The sequence below is a fragment of the Dama dama genome, chromosome 17 (genome assembly GCF_033118175.1).
Source record: "Dama dama isolate Ldn47 chromosome 17, ASM3311817v1, whole genome shotgun sequence".
NCBI lineage: Eukaryota > Metazoa > Chordata > Mammalia > Artiodactyla > Cervidae > Dama > Dama dama.
Window position 1 is genome coordinate 25,750,095 of NC_083697.1, and position 25,407 is coordinate 25,775,501.

General features: G+C 34.7%; 1 protein-coding gene across 3 annotated transcripts in view; it reads left to right on the top strand.

Annotated features, from left to right (window-relative positions):
* The window catches only part of TBCK (TBC1 domain containing kinase), a 201,035-nt gene that overhangs the window by 101,141 nt on the left and 74,487 nt on the right, over positions 1-25,407 (top strand). For all 3 annotated transcript variants that reach the window (XM_061164259.1, XM_061164258.1, XM_061164257.1), the window contains 3 exons: positions 6,718-6,754; positions 7,740-7,901; positions 21,320-21,495. In XM_061164259.1, coding sequence (XP_061020242.1) covers positions 6,718-6,754; positions 7,740-7,901; positions 21,320-21,495 — 375 coding nt within the window. The remainder of the gene's footprint in view (positions 1-6,717; positions 6,755-7,739; positions 7,902-21,319; positions 21,496-25,407) is intronic.

Here is a 25,407-nt window from a genome sequence, read left to right on the forward strand (position 1 = left end):
AAATGGTAAATATCGCTGTTCTTTCTTGATATTGCTAGGGGGCAGTATTTACTCAGCTGACTCTTTAGCAGGCTAGCACTAAACCAAATCAATAATATGCAATTTTATGATCTGGACAAAATAATTAAAGGATGTATAATTTCTTTTTATTGGGTTTGTTTCCAACTTTGAATCAGGAAAGAGCTGATATTATCTCCAACTTAATTAAGACTAATTATATTTTTTTATATTTGTAAGAAAATATTTCATTATTATTTTTAAAATTGAACCCTAAACCACCATACTATTCTGTATGGTGTCTTTTTGTGTATTACATTGTATTATGAACATATACCAATATGCTAAGAAATTATTTAATATGAAAATATCAGTTAAAATTTTAATAGGGAGAAATATAGAAGGAAAAAATAACAGGCATTCAGTCTCACAGAGGATATCACCGATTTATTTACCTGACTTCAGTTGGTAAGAGGTGACTGGTGTTAATGAGCACCTATGGAGAAAGCAATGGCACCCCACTCTAGTAGTCTTGCCTGGAAAATCCCATGGTTGGAGGAGCCTGGTGGGCTGCAGTCCATGGGGTCGCTAAGAGTCGGACACGACTGAAGCGACTTAGCAGCAGCAGCAGCAGTTGTTATATTAAAGAATTGTATTCTGCTTGAATTATTACTTTTCAGTATCCATTAGAATGTGCTTCATTTTACTAACTTCTAATAACTGTTTTCATAATGGTTGTCAAGCTTTAGGTATTAGTATATAGTTTAACATTTCAAGTTTAATATTTTTTCAGTATTCACCACTATTTAATATGAAGGATAAATATATATATGTGCACGCACACACACACATACCCCTGCAAGGAAGATTAACTGATTTTTTCATTATTACATATTTATTAAAAATTTCTTAAGAAATTATGTAATCTTGTGACTAATCTTTTAATCTGTCCCTTTCAGTTATCTTTATTATATATTTCATTCTTTCTTCAACAAATATTTGATTGTACCAGGCATTTTCCTAGGCCCTGGGTACGTTGATGGAAAAAGAAGACAAAATCTCTACCCTCATTCAACTTACATTTAGTGGGAAATAAAAAATAAAGATCAATATACTAGGTGATAGGTAGGGGTAAGTACTAAAGAAAAAAAAAAAAAACAGCTTTAGCAGGGACATGGAGTTAAGTGATCAGGAGAAGAAGGAATTGAATATTTAAGTAAAGTAAAGCCTCACAGGTTAATTTTTGAATAAATGTCTTAATGAATTGCTGTATTATCACATTTACTAGCCTTTTCTTCTGCAGTATCTGATCTGCTCTTAATCCTATTCATTTTATTTTTTGACTGAAATATTGTATTTTTCATCCCTAGAAGGATCTTTTTGGTTCTTTTTTTAATCTGTTCTTTCTCTACGTAGCATATTCAGTCATTTCTTAGCTTTTTGAACATATGTAACACAGATATAGAAAACATTTTGACATCTTTGCCTGGTAATACAAACATTTATTCTAGTTCTTTTTCCATTTTGATTGAATGATTTTTCTCCTCATTATGATCATTTTTTTCCTCTTGCTTTACTGATATTTTTTAATAGATTTCAGTCATTGTGAATTACTTTGTTGCATATTGGATGTTTTATGTCCTTGTAAATATTCTTGGGGCTTCTCAGGTGGCTCAGTGGTAAAGAATAAGCCTGCCAATGCAGGAGACATGTGTTCAATCACTGGGTTGGAAGATCCCCTGGAGAAAGAAATGCCAGCCCATTCTTGCCTGGGAAATCCCATGGACAGAGGAGCCTGGCAGGCTATAGTCCATGGGTTACAAAAGAGTCAGACATGACTTACCAACAAAACAACAACAACATGAGCTTCATTTTGAGATGCAGCTAGGTTGAGATGCAGCTCGGTTACACTGAAACAGTATGATATTTTCAAGGCAGGCAGCATAATTTGAGAGCATAATTTTGCCCCATTACTAAGGCAGTATCCTTGTGAGTACTCTACCTTGTTTATTACAGGGTTTTTTAAAATTCTGGCTGGTAGTAAGATGAACTATACCTGGCTTTGTGTGAGCTTGGCCTGTTTTTCCCCTAGGTTTTCAAGTGGTTCCTCCCCACTTTGTGTTTTTCCTCATATACATGCCCCCTTCGATATGTGGGGAAAAGTGAAAGTAAGTAACTCAGATAAGATTCGTAATGACAGTTTCCTTTGATCAGAAGAATAGAGGATAATATAATTTATGTTCTGTCCTTTAAAAAAAGAAAAGTTAAATAATAGTGTTGGAATTTATATCTACTCACTGTATGTTTAAATTGAAATTAGGCTGAAGAATTTAGATTTTGTCATAGTTTTACTGTTTTCTGCAATCCATTTGTTGTTCAGTTGCTCAGTCATGTTTGACTCTCTGCAGCCCCATGGGCTGCAGCACACCAGGCTTTCCTGTCCTTTACCATCTCCCAGAGCTTGCTCAAACTCATGTCCATTGAGTCAGTGATGCCATTCAACCAACTCATCCTCTGTCATCCCCTGCCTTCAATCTTTCCCAGCATCAGGGTCTTTTCCAATGAGTCAGTTCTTCACATCAGGTGGCCAAAGTATTGGAGCTTCTGCATCAGTCCTTCCAATGAATATTCAGGATTGGTTTTCTTTATGATTGGCTGGTTGGATCTCCTTGCAGTCCAAGGGACTCTCGAGAGTCTTCTCCAACACCACTCTCACATCCATACATGACTACTGGAAAAACCATAGCTTTGACTAGACAGACCTTTGTCACCAAAGTAATGTCTCTGCTTTTTAATATGCTGTCTAGGTTTGTCACAGCTTTTCTTCCAAGGAGCAAGCATCTTTTAATTTCATGCCTGCAGTCACCATCTACAGTGATTTTGGAGCTCAAGAAAATAAAGTCTGTCACTGTTTCCTGTATTTCCCCATCTATTTTGCCGTGAAGTGATGGGACCAGCTGCCATGATCTTCATTTTTTGAAAGTTGAGTTTTGGGCCAACTTTCACTCTCCTCTTTCACCTTCAAAAGGCTCTTTAGTTTGTCTTCGCTTTCTTCCATAAGGGTGGTGTCATCTGCATATCTGAGGTTATTGATATTTCTCCTGCCAGTCTTGATTCCAGCTTGTTGTTCATCCAGCCCAACATTTTCACATGATGTGTTCTGCATATAAGTTAAATAAGCAGGGTGACAATATAGAGCCTTGACGTACTCCTTTCCCAATTTGGAACCAGTCTGTTGTTCCATGTCCAGTTCTACCTGTTGCTTCTTGACCTGCGTACGGATTTCTCAGGAAGCATGTAAGGTGGTCTGGTATTCTCATCTCCTTAAGAATTTTCCACAGTTTGTTCCACAGTCAAAGGCTTTAGCCTAGTCAATGAAGCAGAAGTAGATGTATTCCTGGAATTCTCTTGCTTTTTCTATGATGCAGTGGATGTTTGCAGTTTGATCTCTGGTTCCTCTGACTCTTCTAAATCCAGCTTGAACATCTGGAAGTTCTTGGTTCACGTACTGTTGAATCCTAGCTTGGAGAATTTTGAGCGTTACTTTGCTAACGTGTAAGATGAGTGCAATTGTGCGGTAATTTGAACATTCTTTGGCATTGCCTTTCTTTGGGATTGGAATGAAAACTGACCTTTTCTAGTGACTTCACTTTCACTTTTCACTTTCATGCATTGGAGAAGTAAATGGCAACCCACTCCAGTATTCTTGCCTGGAGAATCCCAGGGATAGGGGAGCCTGGTGGGCTGCCGTCTATGGTGTTGCACAGAGTCAGACACGACAGAAGTGACTTAGCAGCAGCAGTCCTGTGGCCACTGCTGAGCTTTCCAAACTTGCTGACATATTGAGTGCAGCAGTTTCACAGCATCATCTTTTAAGACTTGAAATAGCTCAGCTGGAATCTCATCACCTCCACTAGCTTTGTTTGTATTGATGCTTCCTAAGGCCCAGTTGACTTCATAATTGCAATCCATACTGCATAGTGAAGTGAGTACTCCATACTGAGTACTCCATACTTCCATACCTCTGTCCTCCTCCCTTTCCCCACTTGTAATGGCTGTGTCCGTGTATATAAGTGATGATCTTGTATAGAGCAGTGGGTTTATTTCATATACAATACTTAGATTTTAATGTAGTTCGGTACACAACTGTACTTACGGTTCCTGACTGGCATTTAACAATGTAAATACTCAACTGTGTACAGTGCAAAGAAATATGGAACTTTAATCATAAATTCACAATTGATAGGTGCTGAAAAAACTATTCATTTAAAACCCCATAGGTAGTACAAAAATTTTTGTCTAGTAGGAGCCGCCATTGACATAAAATACAAAATAAAAGTAGAGCTTTTTCAGATTTTTCTATAAATTACTATGGTTTTTGATACTTGTTAACAAAGGAGATTTTACTGTACTTTTAGAAATTAAGAATGAGTTCTTACTTCAAAATCTCACAAAATTAATAGGTGTGTGTGTGTGTGTGTGTATGCTTCATTTCTAGATACTGTTAGGAAGATAAATTTGTCACCTTAAAAACCATATTATTTCATTCCTAGGTCTCACAACTTTTAGTCTCTTATGAAGCTTTCTGTTAATTTAGAAAGTGGTAATAGAAGATATAAGCTTCATAAAACCTTTTTAATGAGACATTTTGGACATTTTTCAAATATCATCTCATCACTTCTTAAAAAGTACTCAGTAAAGGTAGCTCAACACTGATGAAGACTGTTCAAATCTCAGGAATATTTTGTTCCTAATAGCAAAAGTTCTTCTTTGAAAAGTATGCCATTGAAGTTAACGTGTTAATATTGTGTTTGGAATAGGCATTGTCTTGAGTGTATTCCTTGATGAAATGAAAATACTGTGTGGAATAAGTCTTAGCAGAAGGGTCATCTGCAACATTTGTAATAGATGTCATTATGTAATAAAGTATTTGTGATAGTAATTATATTTTCTGTTATATTTTTCATTTTTATTGAAATACAATTGCTTTACAGTGTTTGTTGTGTTAGTTTCTTGAATATATATGTGTGGGGGGTATATGTATAAATATTTTAGATTCTTTTCCATTATAGGTTATTATTCAGTATTGTGTAGAGTTCTCTGTGTTGTATAGTAGGTCCATATTGGTTATGTATTTTATATATAGTAGTATGTCTATGTTAATCCCAAACTCCTAATTTATCCTCCTTCCTTTCCCTTTTGGTAACTGTAAGTTTGTTTTCTATGTCTTTGAGTCTGTATCTGTTTTATAAACAAGTTCATTGTATCCTTTTTTTAGATTCCACATCTGAGTGGTATCATATGGTATTTGTTTTTGTCTAACTTACTTCACTTGGTATGATCATCTCTAGGCCCATCCATGTTGCTGCACATGGCATTATTTCATTCTGTTTTATGGCCAAGTAATATTCTGTTGTATGTATATACCACATCTTCTTCATCCCTTCATCTGTCAGTGGACACTTGGGTTGCTTCCATGTCTCAGCTGTTATAAATAGTGCTGCAGTGAGCATTGGCGGAGCATGCATCTTTTTTAATTAGAGTTTTCTCAGAATATATGCCCAAGAGTGAGATCACTGTGTTTTTAGTTTTTTAAGTGACCTTCATTGTTGTTGTTGTTTAGCCTCTAAGTCATGTCCAACTCTTTTATGACCCCATGGACTGTAGCCTATCAGACTCCTCTGTCCATGGGATTTACCAGGCAAGAATACTTCAGTGGGTTGCCATTTCCTTCTCCAGGGGATCTTCCCAACCTAGGGATCAAATGCACGTCTCCAGCATTGGCAGGAGGATTTTTTACCATTGAGCCACCTGGAAAGCCCAAGGAACCTTCATAGTCTCCATAGTGGCTATACCAATTTACATTCCCACCAATAGTGTAGGAAGGTTCTTTATCTCCACATCTTCTCCAGCATTTATTATTTGTAGACTTTTTGATGACTATTCTGACCAGTGTGATGGGATATCTCCTTGTAGCTTTGATTTATATTTCTCTAATAATTAATGATGGTGAGCATCTTTTCATGTGCTATCTGGCCATTCGTAGGTCTTCTCTTTAGAAAAATGTCTGTTTAGATCTACTGCTCATTTTTTATTTTATAGTATTAAGCTATGTGAGCTGTTTGTATATTTTGGAAATTAATTCCTTGACAGTCACATCATTTGCAAATATTTTCTCTTGTTCCATAGTTTGTCTTTTATTTTTGTTGATGGTTTCCTTTGCTGTGCAAAAGCTTTCAGTTTAATTAGGTCATGTTTGTTTATTTCTCTTTTTATTTTCATTACTCTAGGAAGTGGATCAAAAAAAATATTGCTGCGATCTACATCAAAGAGTGTTCTGCCTATGTTTTCCTCTAGGATTTTTACAATATCCAGTCTTACATTTATTTTTATTTTTTAATTTATTTATTTAAATTGGAGGATAAATACTTTACAGTATTATGATGGCTTTTGCCATACATTAGCATGAATCAGCCATAGGTATACATGTGTCCCCCTATTCAGAACCCTTCTCCCACCTCCCTCTCCACCTAGTCTTACATTTAGATCTTCAGTCTGAGTTTATTTTTGTATATGGTGTTAAAGAATATTTTTAAGCAGTGGAATAGATTAAAACATAGAACTCGTTTTTTACAATTCAGTTTATTGGAAGTCATTCTAATTATCCCTTTTATTTCCTCTTTATCCATCCCCTGCATCCCTTTCTTTTTCCACTCACAGCTCTATGCCATCCCTTGGTTTCTCACCATGTTTACTCGTAAGTATCCTTTTCCATTTTCTTTCAATATTGTATTAGGAAAAGAACAGGTCCATTCTTCCCCAGGATATTATCAGATTTAATTACATAAGCATCCTTATATAATTCTAAGGTAATATAGTTGGGTAGAAAATTTTTTCAATAGTTCTGACTGGGGAATATCAAAAAGAATATTCTGTAGAATGAAAACCTATATGTCATAACATTGATACAATCTCTGCCCTCTATTGAAACATAATATTAACTGTACTATTTACATAAAGTTTTAGAAGGCAACTTTTACAACCAAATCAGACTCAATTTTTAGAGACTGTCTAATAGCTAATACTTTTGTTATTTCCTAAAGTAGAATTCTTCTAGAAATAGAAAGTTAGTGTGAATATGTAATACTTTAATCTATTACACATATTAATACAGTAGATATCTAGGTTAAATATGCACATATGATAAATGAAATACTATACTTGAAGTAGATCTGCATGCACTAGCCTGGAAAGGTGTTAAGAGTACTGATAAATGAGAAAAAGAAAGTTTCAGAAAATAGAAAAATGTTAATCAGATTTTTTATGGGAATTTCAAAAAGCAGTTCTTAGAGTGCATAATAGAAATATAATGATACAGAAATTATAACAATACTAAAGTTCTTCTACGTAAATGAACTTGTTAAAATAATATAACCAGAAAATTCTAGGAAGAAATTGAATGTAAGAGCTATATACCAACACTGATAATAGAGGGTAGAAAAGTCATCTCTTTGATCAATTAGATTATCAATTTTTTAAGCCTATCAATTTTACTGCCTTGGGAAGCAGTGAACCTACAGAGCCAAGTAAACATTTTGTAAAAATAGTTTTCCAATATTTGTTCTTTAACAGTTTTGACCATAAGGGAATTATCTTGACTAGTAAAGCAGCTTGTTGTTGATTTAATTTTTATTTTGTTTTAAATTTTTTTAATTGATTTATTTCTATTTGTCACTTTACAGATGTATTTCCACTGCACAAAATTTTCCACCTCTGGGATACCTTACTGCTTGGGAATTCCTCCTTCCCATTCTGTATCGGAGTAGCAATTCTTCAGCAGCTGCGTGACCGACTTTTGGCTAATGGCTTTAATGAGTGCATTCTTCTCTTCTCTGACTTACCAGGTATAGATATATAAAAATGGAATCACTAAGTGAAATTTAATTATGAGATAATGAGACATCCTTAAAACAATTTTCAAAAATAATCATCCAGATCTTCAGAATCTCTTCTGCTTGAGCCACATCCTTCCTCTCTGAACTCTCTCCCTTGTGTACCACCTCTTTAGCCGGACCAGAGTTGTAGATACAAAGTGGGTCATGCTAGCTCACTGTCATTTATTTTCATGTCAGTGATGACGCCAAAAGGTGAAAGACAAGGGCATGAGAAGGGGGAGAAGGGAGCAGTGTGTGACATAATAGCCTTGCTTAGGATAGGCCTGTTTACCTTCAGCAGACAGATAGTAAATAAAGGCAACTTGGGAAGGTGTTTGAGAACCCAAGTTTTTACAAAGATGTAATTCCCATTGAACGTTGCTCTCTCCTATCCATAGTTAACTTGCTAACTATTTAATAGTTTAAAGAAAAGAAACATTGTCCTCTTGAGAGAGCAAATCATACTCCAGGGGAATTCTGTGTTATGCTGGATAGTAAGTAAAGTTATATATTGTATTCATAAATGAGGAACTTGTAAGTCTAGGAGTTGGTTAGTGTAGAAATATAGAATGCAGGTATAGTTTAAGCTTTTATGCTATAGCCGAAAAGATGGAAGTAATATGATTGCATAGGATATAATTGTGGCAGAAAAAAGGAAACTAAACTACATTTTTGCAGAAACCAAAGTATTTTTCAAGTAGAAAAACTCTATTTCAAATTGCATTTCATTGGCTCCAACCCATCTATGGGTTTATTGCTATTCTTCATATTTGCAGGCAACCAAGGTGATTACTGAAAATAAACACACTTAAAATTATCCAAGAGATAAATTTGTCAAAAAAATCAAAGAATAAAAGAAAGAGGTCTTAAGATTTTATATTCAATATGTACTCTCAAAAGGAATAATAAACTGCTGCCTACCCCAGTTTTTATTTTTAGTGGCTCATCTGTACCTTGTATTTCAGCATTTTTCTGTTGTTGAAAATCTTCATCCTTTTTGAGAAACTAATAAGAAACTTTATGGGATTTATTTAAAACTTCTCTTTCTACTTTCCTCCCAAACTAAAAGTATCACCATCAGCTTCCTAACTTATCAAATTTTAATTAAAGTTAATAACTTCTCATATGAACAAGTAGTTTAGTTCTTATTTTTTTTTTTCTGGGAGATTCTTAATGTAAATCAAGTTATCTCTAGTTTTCCTGTTGATGTTGAACAGTTACCCAAAAAAAAGCTAGTTTCACAAACTACAAATACTGTCTGTAACCCTGCAGATGTTTTCTTCTTGTTCCTAACCTGCCAAAGTAAACAGAGGATGATTGATTAGGATGAAAGGAATTTTTCTGGTCATGTCTAAAAAATACATGTTAGAAATGATGATTGTGCATTTTTAAGTAAAGCAAATTTCTTGCCTTTCCAATTACATGCATAAATGTTCCAGTTATACACTGGTGAAGGAATCTATTTTCATATTGAACAGGCAGATTAGTCGTAACTCTGCATGTATATTAAAAGTCATTATTTCTGAAATCAGAACGTAAGAATGTATGTTGGTTAGCACTGACTCATTGAAAAGGAAAACACTACTTAGTTTTGAAAGTAGGATGGGATGCTTTCTATTGATGTGATTTGCATGGATCCTCAGTGCCATTGTTCTGGCTGATCATTTACTTGGCCACTGTATATGATTCCAGTTGGGAAAGAAAAAAGTTTATAAGAAAAAATGTGAAAAAGAAAAAAGAAGGGCAGAGGGGTTAAATGTAAACCTTGTATATCTATGTTTCTTTTTATTTTTAATCACAGTGCACTTATTTGGGATATCTTTCCTACTTAGATTTAAAAGATGTCTCTTTTCATCATGTTGAGCCCCCTCACTATACCTGATGCTTGAAGAAACTCAGAAGTGGTCATGGGAAGGCCTAAAAAGTGAATCTGGATTAATATACATACAAACACACTGAATATGCCTTTTCTAATCAAAATATTATGTGACATAAACTTAAGACATATTTGAAAGGAAAAAAAGCCATTTTCTTAAGACCGTTAAAAAAAGAAAAAGAATAGATAGGCTAGCTCTATATTTTACCTTAATTCTTGAGATAGACTTTGTAGATAAAGATAGGTTAGGATTAAACATTAATTTGAACTCATTAAACATATTGTGCTTTACTGAAACCCCTACTTAACTGTGTTTAAAAACATAAGTAAGCAATCAGAACAAATTTAGCTAAATTCTTTTTTGAAGCAGATTAGCAAATTCACTGTTCAAAACATCTGTTGACAGTAATATAACGGAATCACCATCCAGTTGGTAACCTTGTAAACAAAATGCCCTTGCAATTTTTTTTTTTTAATTGTCCCATTCTAGTTGCTTCTTTCTACAAAGAGAGGTCCAAAAGCCTAGTGACTAAGAGCATGGAATGTGGAGCCAGATCATTTGGGTTTTAGCTCTACCACTTTCAATTGTATAACCTCAGGGACCTGACTCAGCCTCTTTGTATCTGTTTCCTTAGCCCTGATTTTATGTAGATGATAATTGTGCCTACCTCACAGGATTGCCGTCCTAAGTAAATCAGTGCATCTAAACAACTTAGAGCAGTCCTTGCAAAGAGCAAGTGCTATGTAAGTGATTACTATTATTAATGTTATCATCATCATTATGTTTTCCCTCACTTATTCCTTTCTATCGTGACTGCTTTCCTATTGGTAGAATAAATGAAGCAACCACCCTATTTGGCTTTTTCTATAAATTGTTGAGATTGATATCAATCATATAGATTTCCTTATTAGCAAAAGCAATTGAGGAATTACCTGAGAAGCCAAGTAAGCCTTCAGTCTATGTGTATGTATGCATATTATGACTAAGAAGAGTATCTCTTTTCATTGCTCAGAGAGAACATAGTCTAATGGATAGAAAGCACAGTCTTTGGAGTCAAGACATAAGAGTGTGAGTCCTAACTGTTCCACTCACTACCTGTGTGATCTGGGAAACTTTCAGTGTGGTTCTTTTGCTGAGAAGAGTGATATGTAGAGTGAAATAGATATGAGTTCACCCCCCAACTCTGGCATATATTAGCTGTGTGAACATGAACAAGTTGTTAATCTCTTTGGAAAGAGAATCCTATACATTATGAAAGCTTTAGCAAAATGAAGCTAAAAATATCTGTTTTGGTGTTAGAGTGAGCACAACAGATAATATGCATAGTGTACCTGACACAAAACCTGATACCAAATACTCATAACTATGTATGGCTTTTAATGCTTAAACATACAAAGAATGTGTGACATTCAGTCTTTGTAAATTCCCTCCCTTTTCTTCCTCCTTTCCATAACTTTGTACTAACCTTTTAATTCTTCAAGAGAGAACACAGGAGAAAGGCATTATTATTTTTGCCAAAAGCTGCTTCCAAATTCTTTCCCCTTTAGTAAATGATATAGTGTGATGTCACATTCCAGGGAGGTACAAGTGGTGCTAGAAAATTTTGCTGGAAGCTTCTAAACATGTATTGGTATGTGTGTCTTTTAAGTACTCAAGGAAGTAACCATGAGAGCAGTATATTTGGCATTTTTCATACAGTCTCAAAGTAGTAGTAGTAGGGTGTTTTGGAAGAAATACTGGGTTTTTCATAGCACCGTTCAGTACTGAATATTGGCCACTGGTGTTAAGAGTATCATTTCCAAAGCTACCACCTGTTCAACCCAACTACAGGATGAGGTCTGTCAGCCTTCACCATATTATTCTGCTATCGTGTCCATCTAGCTGACAAAATAATTTCTTTGAGGATACATCTAAGCAGTTCCCAAGATGAATATGACAATCTGACTGAAACCAAAATGGTAATAATTTTAGAGTGGATTTGTAATAGCTCTAATGTGTAATTGCTTTTTTGCTTTGTTGGTGTATATCCTTTTTACAGTTAAAAATTAATGCAACATATTTATGTAATTATGGTTGAAATAAATTCTCAGAATGCATAACTTTGTACCTCTGAAGATCTTCAAAGATAGGAATCTTTTAAAATAAGAAAGAAGTTTTTCTTAGAGAATCTATAAAAGAAATTAGGAAATCTGTATGGAAGAACACTTCACTTAACCTCAGAGATTAAAATGTTTACTTTACCATTGAAAGAAATAAGTATGTATAAAGTGTTTTGAAGGAAATACTGTATATATTGAAGGAACTTGAACGTGTGAAAAGTAAATCCTTTTTGCAGGAAGAAATCAGCGGTTGGTTGAAACATCTTAGTTGTCTGATGTATGTTTTATTACAGAAATTTAATTAAAACATTTTAAATAAAACTTTAAGATGTTATCTCACTATTACCTACATACTTTACAGTAGGATTCAACACATACATGAAAAATACTGGTAGTGTCTATCATGTACCACTTCACTGGTTCCTCAAAAATATTGTAGCTCAGCAAAGTTTGACTTAAAGCAGTTTTGTAATGCAGTCTTTAGGGTTATTTAGCATAGCAAAGAATATGTCACGAAAATCACACTTATTTTGAGCAACACAGTTATTTACCAGGTTACCTAAGATGTATGCTGAGAAATCCTAGCCATTTATTTCAAATAACATGCACATATTTTGAGACTGAGGGAAAAGTTATTAAAGTTATTAAGAACTAAAAAATAGAGCAAAGTACTAAAGTATGTAGAATCCTTAAAGCTATGTCTTGTTATTTTCCTGTTTGTCCACAAGATGAAACTGAAAATCAATGATAATGAGAGAGTGAGGAGGAAATTCAATTTAGCTTATGAAATCGTAGATTTAAGGTACTGGTGACAGTCCCTGTCGTAGTAAAGTGGGAAAGAAGATCAATAAGAACTGATCTGGGTTTTCCTTTCTTTTGGATAGGGTTCAGTGAATAATTTCTTGCTTTCATTTAGGGATAAGTATAAATTAAATAGGGTTTTCATAGTATTTATGTGTAATCTCCCAATTGTAAACAGTGGCCCAGATTTTTTAAAGCTATACTTGTGACCCCTTTATTAAATAAATAGTTATAATGGGGAAAAGTGCTACAGAAAGTAGTAGGAATTTATCACAGAACACTACCAAGTCTGAGGGAGGTAAAGAACCTTCTCTAATAGAGTGATGGTAAAGGTAATATCTGAAATTAATTGACTTTGGGAAGTAAGAAGTGGAGAGAGGGGAGCATCTTCTAGACAGAGGAAAGAAAGTGCTGCGAAAGCCCCAAACAACTCAAGGAACTGGGCTGATATCCTTGGTGCAAGAAGGAGAGTGGTTGGAATGGAGAGTGGAGAGGTAGACAGTGATCAAGCAGGATCTTACAGGCCACGTTAGGGATATCTTTCAAATAGGTCTGTAGATGTGTTTTCTTTCTTTTCACTGTTTTTAAAAGAATGAAAAGTATCCTTGAAAAGATACTTTTCCTCCAATAAGCATTCCCAAAATAGAATGGCGTATTGATATTTGAGGAGCATTCTAGTCTCTGAACATTCCTTTCAAGAAGCTCTATAGTGAGCAAAAGGCAAAGGATTCTTAACACGAGTATTCTCAGTAGGTATCCATAATTCCTTTTTTTCTGGCTCGTGGAGAGCTGATGAGATGAAAAAGTAGAGCAATAATAGTAGCCAGTTATTCAGTGAAGGTTTTGTATTGTCAGCCCTCTAAGATTTTATACTGTTTTACCTGAAGCTGAGAATCCATAATTGTTTACATTTTCTGCTTGTAGCTGTGTAATGTTAATGCATGTCTATTTCTAAGCACATCTTCATGGAATTGCAAAAGGACAATCGTATTGGAAATTGAATATGGAGATTTAAACCCCACCCATAGAGGTTACATGTTAACATTAAGATTTAGATGAAAGATTAAATTCTTCTGAATTTAAATTGGTTAAGGAGAAATGAAAGAGTAATGTGTTTTTATTGACATGATCATGTAGTCAGTGAAATGAAAATCATGAAAATGTATTTTCAAAAATCTTACTAAGTTACCTCCTTGTTGGGAAAGGAATACTTCATTATTTTATGGAAAAGGGGAAAATATGAAAGCAAATGTTAGAAAACATGACTTCCAAGCTGAAAATAAATTTCTATGAAAAAACACAAAGCCAGTAGAATAACTCGTAAATATTCCAATGGTAAACTGTTTTTCGGAAGCTGGATAAATTCCTTTAACACTGAGCTAGTTGTTGCTCTTAGCACACCATAAATTTTGCAATACGTAAATACTTTATAAAATTAAAGGTTTCTTATGTATTGCGAACTATAATGAAAAATAAGGTTAGGGTTGATCAGAATTTTCTACTTACCTTGAAAGTTGAGAATAGATTAGAGTCCTTAATACACCTTAAAGTTGGTCCCAAGGTTTCAAAGCTCTTTTCCATAGGAAGACTCTTCTCCATAGGAAAGCAGTCTTTTTTATGATTGACAGGGATTCTGCTTTCTGAATTTTTTTGAGTAGTCCAAAAATTATCTTACAGTCTCAATCAGGTATTAAACGTATTTTGTTTCAGGACCTCAATGATGGAATTTGTTTATTTTTGTTTTACTATTGAGTATTTATGTGTGTGTTAGGTTTTTAAAGTATTTTTAAAATATATAGAACATTTTACACTTCTGAAGTATCTTAAAAGTAGTCAACCTCAAAAATTTTTTAAAATCAGAGGTTTAAAATTTCCCCCATATATACTGCTGATGGATAATGAAAATAATAATGTAAGGACCAAAATGAGCATATATATATCATACCTAAAATGACTTTTAGCATACATTGTTCTATATGTCATTTTTACTTTAGAATGAATCATGCTTTCGGGTCGCACTCTCTCCAGTCCTCTACCTAGCCTTCTGCATGCGTGTGTGCCGTCGCTTCAGCCGTGTCCTGCTCGTTGAGACCCCATAGACTGTAGCCCACCAAGCTCCTTTGTCCATGAGATTTTCCAGGCAAGAATCCTGGAGTGGCTTCCCATTTTCTTCCCCAGGGGTTATTCCCGAGCCAGGCATCAAACCAGCTTCTGTTACATCTCCTGCATTGGCACTGGTGCCACCTGGGAAGCACCTCACCTTATATCACTATACAAAAGTGGAAGTACAGTTAGCCCTTCAACAGTGCCGAGGTGGGGTCCTTTGCTTGCCACAGTTGAAAATCAAAGTATAATTTACCATCAGTCCTTTGTATACCAGTTCCTCTGTATCTGCTGTTCCTCCACATCCGCTCTTCCTCAGTATCAACGGTTCTGCACCTACAGATTCAACCAGCCGTGAGTGGTGTAGTGCCGTGATATCTACTATTGAAAAATATCTATGTGTAAGTGGACCCATGCAATTCAAAACCTATGTTGTTCAAGGGTCTGCTGTAATCTGATGTGTTCTTATTGCCTTATCGTAAATGATGATCCTCAACAGAATGGAAAATAACTTCTTACTACGTATCCCCTCTAAGTGTGAGTGCGCTGAGTCAAACAGAAAACATGCCATATGCTTATAGGCTAGTTAGTAAATATTATGTAACATAGAGGAAATAACCAAAATTTTCTTACTTTTATTTTAAAAAGCTACATTGGATTACCTTGAAAAATGTAAACCATTCAGTCCTTCAGTAAAAACATGTATCAGTCATATGAAAACATGCTTACTGAACTTGAATACAAGGTTCTATTGCCAAGAAAGAATCAGATTTCCAGTTTTGTTTTGGATTCACTGTTAAGTATAAAAGAAAAGGAGAAAACGACAGCTACTGCTGATCTGGTTCTGGGTCTTCCGAGCTGCTACATTGTTCGTTTTATCTGCAGTGAGCTGTATTCTATTAGCAACACCAGCTGCTTTGCATCATAATATGTATCTGCTCAACTGCTAAATGATCAAGACAATTATGTTAAGAACAGAAAACAGTTTAAGTATCCGAGTGTCAGTAATGCTTATTGCATTTCCTATTTTATTTCTCACTTCATTGTAGGCGCTAAGCAGCAGAGATGATAGATGCTTAGCAAAACGTGCCAGTAAGCACATGCACACATGTCAGGGATGTGAAAGTCTGAGTGAAGTAAAGTAGGCGCCCAGTAGTGTATTGTACCATGCTTTCCCCCTCAGACTGCATAACCAAGATTGTGCTTATAAAATGTGCTCAGTCCTTCGTTCAATGAATGTTTATGTGTGTGTGTATGTAATGTGTACATATATGTATGTGTATAATTCATCTTATTACTGGTTTATCATTCTTTTACTGGCCCAGAGCATTTTTGCCTATTTAAAGGTGAGTCAATGGTACCTTGTAACTATGACTAACACATCTAATTTGAGTTATGTTAATTCCATGTAGTGTTACTTCCTGGTTCCATTAAGTCACCTGACCAAGGAGGGGTTAAAAATGACAATATAAAATTAGGCCTTTATTTATTTTTTTTTAATTAGGCCTTTAAAAGAATATTTAGAATGAGTGAAGAGATCACAACAAATTACAAAACAAAAATAGCATAATATTTTTATTCATTAAATGTCTGGCATATCTCTGTATTTGTCCTCCTCTTTTGCTTCACTGATTCATGTAACAGTAGTTGTACATTATTTTCTATAGAAAACATGAATAATCAGTCTTTTCGTAGGCTTAATTGGTTGAAATTTGTTTTTTAATATTGATAGGAGTAATGCATAAAACATATCACTTACCCCAGGTGTGGCTTCTGTTTGTTTGCTGCAAGTTTGTTTCCTGTAAACACAGAAATGCTATTTTCTGTGAAGTTCCTGTCAAAAAAAGAAAAAAAAAGTTAATGGTGCACTTATAATTGTGTATATAGCATTATTGAAGTATATTTCTAGAAGGAAAGTATTTCTCTTTTGATCAGGCATCAATGAGAACCTAATTCTCTGCTTACAATTTCACATGTTTAATGTTTCGAATTTTTCAGTCTTATTTTTGGCTGTGTACATGTCAATTGTGTTTTTCCTGCACATAAACTTTTGGTGCTAAAACACATTCACATTGCTCCTATATAGTAGGCATCCAGGAAATCATTTCTAGAGTTAGCAATAACTTTACTATATTGTCAAAGATAAGCAATGCCAGACACTAATTAAAGTGGTAAGCACAGGTTTTAATCAGTATATAATACCCCAGCGTGAAGTGAAAAATTGTAAAATATGTGAAGGAGGGCATTGGGTCCATGTGAAGTACATCTGCATTTGCTAACAGACACCAAAATTAGGCTCCTACCTTCCCACAGAGGTACCTATCTTCAGACAAGGATCCTATCTTCAAGTATTTCCTGGAACAAATAGTAAATTCTTCTGGCAGCCTTGATTTTCTCAAGAAGGCATTCATAGGGTGTTAGGGTCATCTGAGGGATGTGGCCTTGAATTGCTGTATGTTATGTTGAGAGTTTTGTTCAGGCCAACTTTTTAGGCCAAGATTGAGACGTAGTCGAGAAAAGGCTTAGAAGAGTCTGGCTAGACTTGGTCAAGGAGAAAATCTATGTCAATACCCAAAAGTGACTTCACATAACAGAAAAATACCCATTAAACCATACTAAATATATCTCTAGTTTAGCTTAGTTATATCAGAGTATTCACAGCCACTATGTTGTCCAACACAAGAGGAAGTGTAATGGAGTTGAAATTGGTATAAATAAAGACAAGTTTTCACTGGTTGTGATTTAAATATTTTTACTTTTGCAGATTTTACAAAACATGACCATAGAAACAGTAAATTTGGAGGTACATTCTTTGGAGTAGTAGAATTGTAAGAATCAGCAGCATAGCCAAGAGCCAGAGTGAGGAAATGTATATAGTTACAATTTCCAGTCTTCTCCATGGTCAGTTCCTAGAATGCTGGCAAGGATTAGTTTAGACAAGTTAAAGAATAATTCTCTGGAGAAATTCAGTGTTCCCCCAAAGAGAAATACCTTACTTTTGGGGATCCTCTAAAAATGACCATATCCCCAGGTTACCTATAGTGAATCCACCAGTAACAAAGCTCTGCCCACATATTCAAAACTTCCAATCTAATTTTTAGTGCTGTTCTTTTAAATATGTATATCACCAAACCTCTTGGGAAAGTCTCCAGCTAAAAAACACAGAATAACACCAACTGAATAAAGGAATATCCTCAGAAAAACAATTATGAGAAGATATGATAGCTATGAAAATTCAGGATTTTTTTAAGTATTAATATGACAAAAAAGATTTACTGGAAATTAAAAATGATGTGGAAATGCCCTGAGCTTTATATGAAAGAGTTGGATGATAAAGCTTAAGAAAGCCCTCAGAGAATACAAGAAAAATACAGGTGGAAAGTAAGAAGAAAGGGCAAAATTATTAGAAAATCTATTCAGGATGTTCAGGACTCTTCTAATGAAAGAAGAGAGAAGGAAAAAAATGAGAAATTATTACAGATACTACACAATAACTTTTTCTGCAACTGAAGGATTATAATAAGACCATCATTATGAAATTTCAGAACACTGGAACTCCTAAAAGTTTACAGAAAAGAAGAAAATCACATATACGTGACCTTAAATCAAAATTGCATCAAATTTCTCAGAAGAAAGACAATAGAGCAGTTGCCTTACATAACTTTGAAGAAAAATACATCAATCCTAGAATGTTATGACTAGCCCAACTATCAGTCAGGGGCAGAATAAATATATTTTAAAAACATGGACAATTCCAAAATAATTTGCTTTCTGTGCATCCTTTCTTAGAAATTACTGGGAAATGTGTTCCACCAAAATGACGCAGTAAATCAAAAGGGAGAAAATAATATCTTAGTACCCAAATTAGGGATCAAATATAGAGGGAATTAGATGATGGTAAAGAGAAGTGCCATGTAAACAACTGTTCACTACATCTGGAAAGTAGGTCGTACTCATTAAAGCAAAAGAATGGGGGGCTTCAGGAGAGATGTCTTTTCCACTTACCTTTGCCCAAATGTAACACGAGTTGCATTTTATAATTTTTAAAATAGTTCGATATTTATGAGAGGGAACAATAGTAATGGATAAGATAAAGAAACTATGATTTACAAAAGTTACTTTTCTGAGTGTACCTCATGGAGCTTGGAATCAAACCTGGGAAAGCATAATCCAGGGTACATACTTTTTCACAAATGCATTATATCAAAATGAGAATGCAAGGTAGAATGTAGTAGTCCTCTGGGATGAGAGGTTATTTTTAAAAGAATAATTGCATATTTTAATGTACAGTTTATAAAGTACTTTTCATAATATTTTGGTTATGATAAAGTACTTTGGAAGGATTTTGAGATGGAAGGATGACTTGGGTCAAGTGAATGGAGAATGGGATATTTGCCAGTAGTAATAATCAGGCTCAAATGGGGGTGGATGCCAGTGAATTCTCACGATTCCCTGTAAACCTTTTATGGTATTGGTAGGGTGTTTTGGAAGCAGATATAAACGACTTTTCCATTGCCAGTGATTTAAGGACTGAACTACAACCTCTCATCTGCATCAGTAACTTGACCTCAAGCTTTTAATGGGTGACAGATGTGTCAAACTGATTTGAGCACTACGGATGCAAAATTTATGATCCAAAATTCTTTTCCTTTGGAAATTAAACAGTGTGAAGTAGATTAACTTTTTTTTTTTTAAGATGACAGAGTTTTCTCTCTTTAGCTGCAAGTTTTTATCTTAACGATATTAATTGGAAATGTTTTAAAATGAATTGAATATATCTCTTCTGTCTCAAGTGAAGTAGAAGAACGTATCTGAACTTCTATTTTTCTTCTCATTGGTGTTTGTATTCTTCTTTTTGTAGAATATTAAAGTGATGATGTTAAAGAGCTTTTTAGAAGAATACATTTCACTAAATTGACAGTTTCTCAAATAAATGGGTCTATGCCTCAAAACATGTTTAACTCTTGTTTTATAGATTTTATGTTAAGAATAGCATATGATGGTGATGAAATCTGACTTCTTTGTGCAGCAGTGGAAGTAACCAACTATGAAGTTGGCAAGCATCACTAAGAGCAGATGAAGGAATGTTTAATTGAGTAACTGGTCTTTCTAGAGCTGCTGGTTATTGTTTCCCAAATCTAAATAAATTGGGAAATGAAAGATGCCTTATAACACTTCAGTAACTTCAGAGATTCTACCGGTGGTAACAACACTTAACACATCAATCACTTTAACTTCATTATGTGTTAATTTCTTCATCTTCAACAGAAATCAGGGGATTACATTACCTGTCTACAGGAATCACTGAATTAAATGAGCTAAGTATACAACACCTGTCACATAATAGATGTTCAATAAGTGTCCATTTCTCTGCCCTTCTCTAAGAGTTTTCCACCTTATGAAAGCAGACAGTTCTATAAAGGCATGACTCATGCACCATTCACAGAATCAATTTAAGTGCCTATTTCCTTTTTCCTTTATATATAAACACTTCATTGCAAAAAGAGAAATAGGGACCTCATCCCTGTATAAGAGATTTGATGTATTTTTCTCCATTCCTTATCTGAATTGACACACTTGGACTTTTACAGAGGAGATGATGATAACTACCATTCACTATATTAGGAATATAGAAAGGAAAAAGCTGATCCATGCTAAACTCCTTCATCCTAGCCAAATTCTTCAATTTCTATTGCCTTTCTGTGATAACTCCATTTTCCCCGTAGAGTTACAGGTTTACTGTCCATCAGGAATGTTAATATTAATCTCCTCAAGGGTTGCAGTCTTATTGAAACTCACACACAATAATTTGACATTGTAGTAAATTCCCTGTGTATATTAACTCTGTATCAAAGGTGTTTAAATTTCTTTCAGATCAGAAAAAGAACATTTTCTTTGAAAATATTTTCTATCATTTTTAATTGGGTGCATTTTATTTCTCTATATGTGATACTTCACTTAAACTTTTCTGCACTTAAATCAAGAAATTCTTTTTATAAAGGGGATAAATTACTGAATTTAGATTTTGATTAATTTTTGTTCTGATTATTTTATATCTTCAGTAATAGGTAGAAGTGAAACTGTTAGTACACTTTACTTGAAATCATGGTATATTAACATCTGAATCTTTTGTTTGCCCACTCCCAAATTCCAGCCTTCTTTCTTCTCAACCTTTATTTTAATTTGAGAAAGTGAAAATATCATTAAAGTTAATGAAGCAGATTCTCTAATAAGATGTATGATTAATATATTTAAATTTTTGAATAATGATATACTGAAATATAATCTATATATGTATCATGTATCTACATAATAATACCAGGTACCCTCTACCATTCTAATCATATGTTGATTAATATCCATATTACTTTTTACTGACATCTTTTCTAGTTAGTTATCATTTTAGCCATATTTGTGCATATGTATTTAGGATAGCTTGTGGTTCTTACATAAAGAGAGCAATAGCTTCTGTATTTGCTTTTTTTTTTTAATATTTTTTTCTATCTAGAAATTGACATTGAACGTTGTGTGCGAGAATCAATCAACCTGTTTTGTTGGACTCCTAAAAGTGCTACTTATAGGCAGCATGCTCAACCTCCAAAGCCAACGTCTGATAGCAGCGGAGTCAGAAGTTCGACACCTTATTTCCCCACTGAGTGTCCAGATCCTCCAAAAACAGACCTGGTATGTATTTGCTTGACTTAATTTATAAACTCTAAAAGAAGATGGATATAATATTAATACACTTAGTATCTTTATTGTTCATAATACAGTAATCACTTATGTTCTTTTAACATAGCTCTCTTCTAGTATGTTGTATTCAGGCAGCTGTCCCAGGTCTTGAGGCCAACCAAAGGTGAGAGCTTAGTTAAGGCCTTCTCAGGTCTTTCCTGTGCATGCAGACATCCTGTGTGTGCACAGACAGACTTCTAGATTCCCAGGATCCTGTTAGCACTTTCAAATTCCCCTGTGGACGTTGAATTCCTCAGCTTTTCATTTTAGTGGGGTTTTTTTTTCTTCATTGTCTGCTTATTCTTTGCTCCTACTGTCATGGCCACTTCAGGCAGCCACAATATTAAACAATTGCTGCTGACTCTTTTTGACAGATATCTTCAGGGAAATGTCTCTTTGCACTGAGAGGATTCTGAATCAGGTCCAACAAAGGCAAGCGTTGTAAGGAGAGGTTTCTAGGAAACTGGAAGATAGGTCAAATAACCGTAACCTGCTGAAAGGACATCTCTTGGGAGCTCTAAAGCCATTCTGTCCTGTCCAGTGGCTGCTAGATTTCTGGTTTGTGAGCCTGTTGGTTTTTAAGGTCACTGTGGAACTGAGAGGAAAATGAGAGTAGGGAAAATTAAAACTCCACAAAGCTCACATTCTTACTGAAATTCAGGTGTTTCTTTTGACTACATACGCTATAGATTGCAGCAGACAGACCTTTGTTTAACTTCCAAATTCTAACAAGTTTATTTTGATAATCTCTGCCAGTATTCTCATTATGTTTTGAAGGAGCGGCTCTTCTGAGATTCTTACTTTGCCATTCTCACTGATATCACTCATATTCTATGCTATTTGTCCACTACATTTTAATTCTTCAGTGAAACAAAACGATTGAGAAATAGTTGATTTTAAAACCTCAAAAAGGAATAGTGACAGCTCAAGTAATGTAAAATTTTCGTTTTGTGATTAAGTGAAATTTTACTAAGAAAAATTGCTGTTTATTTTAAATTTGAGTAAGTGGTTTTAAATCTTTGCCCTTACACTCTCATCTGATATGAGATTTTTGTTTAAAGTGTTTAATAGTTTGAATGTCACTAAACCCCAAGTCCCTTTATATATTGCTGATTATGATAAGTCTCAGAGTACTGGGTCAATTTGCTAAAACTTTGTAATACAAAACTAACTTTTTTTGTGTACTCAGAAATCTGATATATTATTCCCAACAACAATACTAAGAATGAAAGAGAAAAATATATTATTTACTTAAAATGTTGCTATCTGAAGAATATTCAAGTTTTGGTTAACTTTTGTTTAGAATTTATTTCATTCTTTTTATGTTTCAACCATAAAGAAAAATATAATGAATAGTGCAAACAATATGTCTGAATACATACTGTAAAACAGATGTCATTCAAGTTACTGAATTAAGAGTACCTACCTTCAAAATTTGCATTTAGTGGAGGATATACTGACAGTAAGCAAAAAAATTAAACATTTAGTGTGTTTTCTACAGTCTACATATAAGTAAGATCATCTGGTATTTGTCTTTCTCTGTCCAACTTATTTCACTTAGCATAATATCCTCAGGATTTCTATTTTAATGGTTGAGTAATATTCCATCATATACATATACACACTTTCTTTATCCACCCATCTGTTGTTGAACATTTAGTGGCATTTAGGTGCCATTTTGGAAATTAAACAATAAGGAAAAAATAAATGGGACTGCATCAAACTGAAAAATTGTTACACAACAAAGAAAACTATCAATAAGACAGAAAGGCAATCTAATGAATGGGAGAAGATATTTGCAAACTATATATTCAGTAAGGGGTTAACATCCAAATTACACTAAAAACTCATACAACTCAAAATCAAAGAACATACAACCCAATTAAAAAATGGGCAGAGGACCTGAATAGACATTTTCCAAAGCCATAAAGTGTATGTTAATCACTTAGTCATGTCTGACTCTTTGCAACCCCATTGACTGTAGCCCACCAGCCTCCTCTATCCATGGAATTCTCTAGGCAAGAATACTAGAATGTATTGCCATTCCCTTCTCCAGGGGATTTTCCTGACCCAGGGATTGAACCTGGGCCTCCCACATTGCAGGAAGATTCTTTACTGTTAGAGCTACCAGGGAAACCCTTCCAAAGGCATACAGATGGCTAACAAATACATGATCAACATCACCAATCATCAGGGAAATGTAAATTAGAACCCCAGTTTGATATGCACTCATGCTGTTCATTAAAAAGACAACAAATAATTATTGGCAAATATGTGGAGAAAAGGGAACCTGTGTGCACTGTTGGTGAGATGTAAATTGGTCCAGCCACTGTGGAAAGCAACATAAAGGTTCCTCAAAAAATTAAAAATAGAACTGCCATGTGATCTATGGCAGTTTCACTTCTGGGTGTTTACCTGAAGAAAGCAAAATTAATTTGAAAAAAATATCTATACATCAGTGTTCATAGCAGCATTATTTACAGTAATCAAGATATGGAGGCAACCTAAGTGTCCATCAATAGATACATGGATAAAGAAGATGTGGTATTTTCATACACAATGGAGTATTACTGAGACAAAAAAGATTGAAATCTTGACATTTGAAACAGCATGGATGAAACTTGAGGGTATTTTGGTCAGTGAAATAAATCAAAGAAAGAAAAATATCATATCATCTCACTTATATGTTGAATCTAAAAGACAAAAAACTAACTGAACAAAGTGGGACTGTACTTACAAATACAGAGAACAAACAGGTGGTTGCCTGAGGGGAAGGATGTGGCAGAGGGGTGTGTGTGAAATAGGTGAAGAAGATTAAGAGGTACAGACCTCCAGTTATTAAATAAATAAGCCATGGAGATATAATACACAGCATAAGGAATACGGTCAATAATATTGGTATAACTTTGTATAGGGTTAGATGGCTAGTAGACTTATGGTCTTCCCTGATAGCTCAGTTGGTAAAGAATCCACCTGCAAGGCAGGAGACCCAAGTTCAATTCCTGAGTTGGGAAGATCCCCTGTAGAAGGCTTAGGCTCCCCACTCCAGTATTCTAGGATTCCCTGGTGGCTCAGCTGGTAAAGAATCCACCTGCAACACGGGAGACCTAGGTTCCATCCCTGGGTTGGGAAGATCCCCTGGAGAAGGGAAAGGCTACCCACTCCAGTATTCTGACCTGGAGAATTCCGTGGTTTGTATAGTCCTTGGGGTCGCAAAGAGTCAGATATGACTGAATGAGTTTCAATTCACAGACTTATGGTACTGATCGTTTCATAATGTCTACAAATGTCAAATCACTGTCTAGTACACCCTAATCCAATATAATATTGTATTCCAGCTATATTTCATTTTTTAATTGGAGAAGAGGAAAAGGACAATGGAAAATGCCAAGAAATAGGAATCTGGAGAACATTAGAGAAGAGTTACTATTTTATGTGAGAGACTTAAAGAAAATCTATCTAATAAGGAGACATTTGAGAAGAGAACCTAAAAGAAGTGAGAGAGTGAGCTATATATATTTCCTGAGGAAAAAATGTTCCATCTTGGAAGTGCAAGGTGATAGCATTGCTTTGAATGTTAGAGGAACAGTAAGGATACTATACATAGAATGGAATGAGTGAAGAAGAGTATTGCTGTTTTTGTTGTTTAGTCACTCAGTCGTGTCTGACTTTTGCAAACCCATGGACTGTAGCTGACCAGGCTGTTCTGTCCTTTAAAGGTATAAAAACTTACTATTACAGTAGTAAATATTAATATATTTTGAAAGAAAAACCAACAGATATTGCTGACTCATTGAATGTGAGGTACAAAAGAGAGAGTGTATGAAAGAGTCAGTTGCTCATGTCTAGTTCTTTGCAACCCCT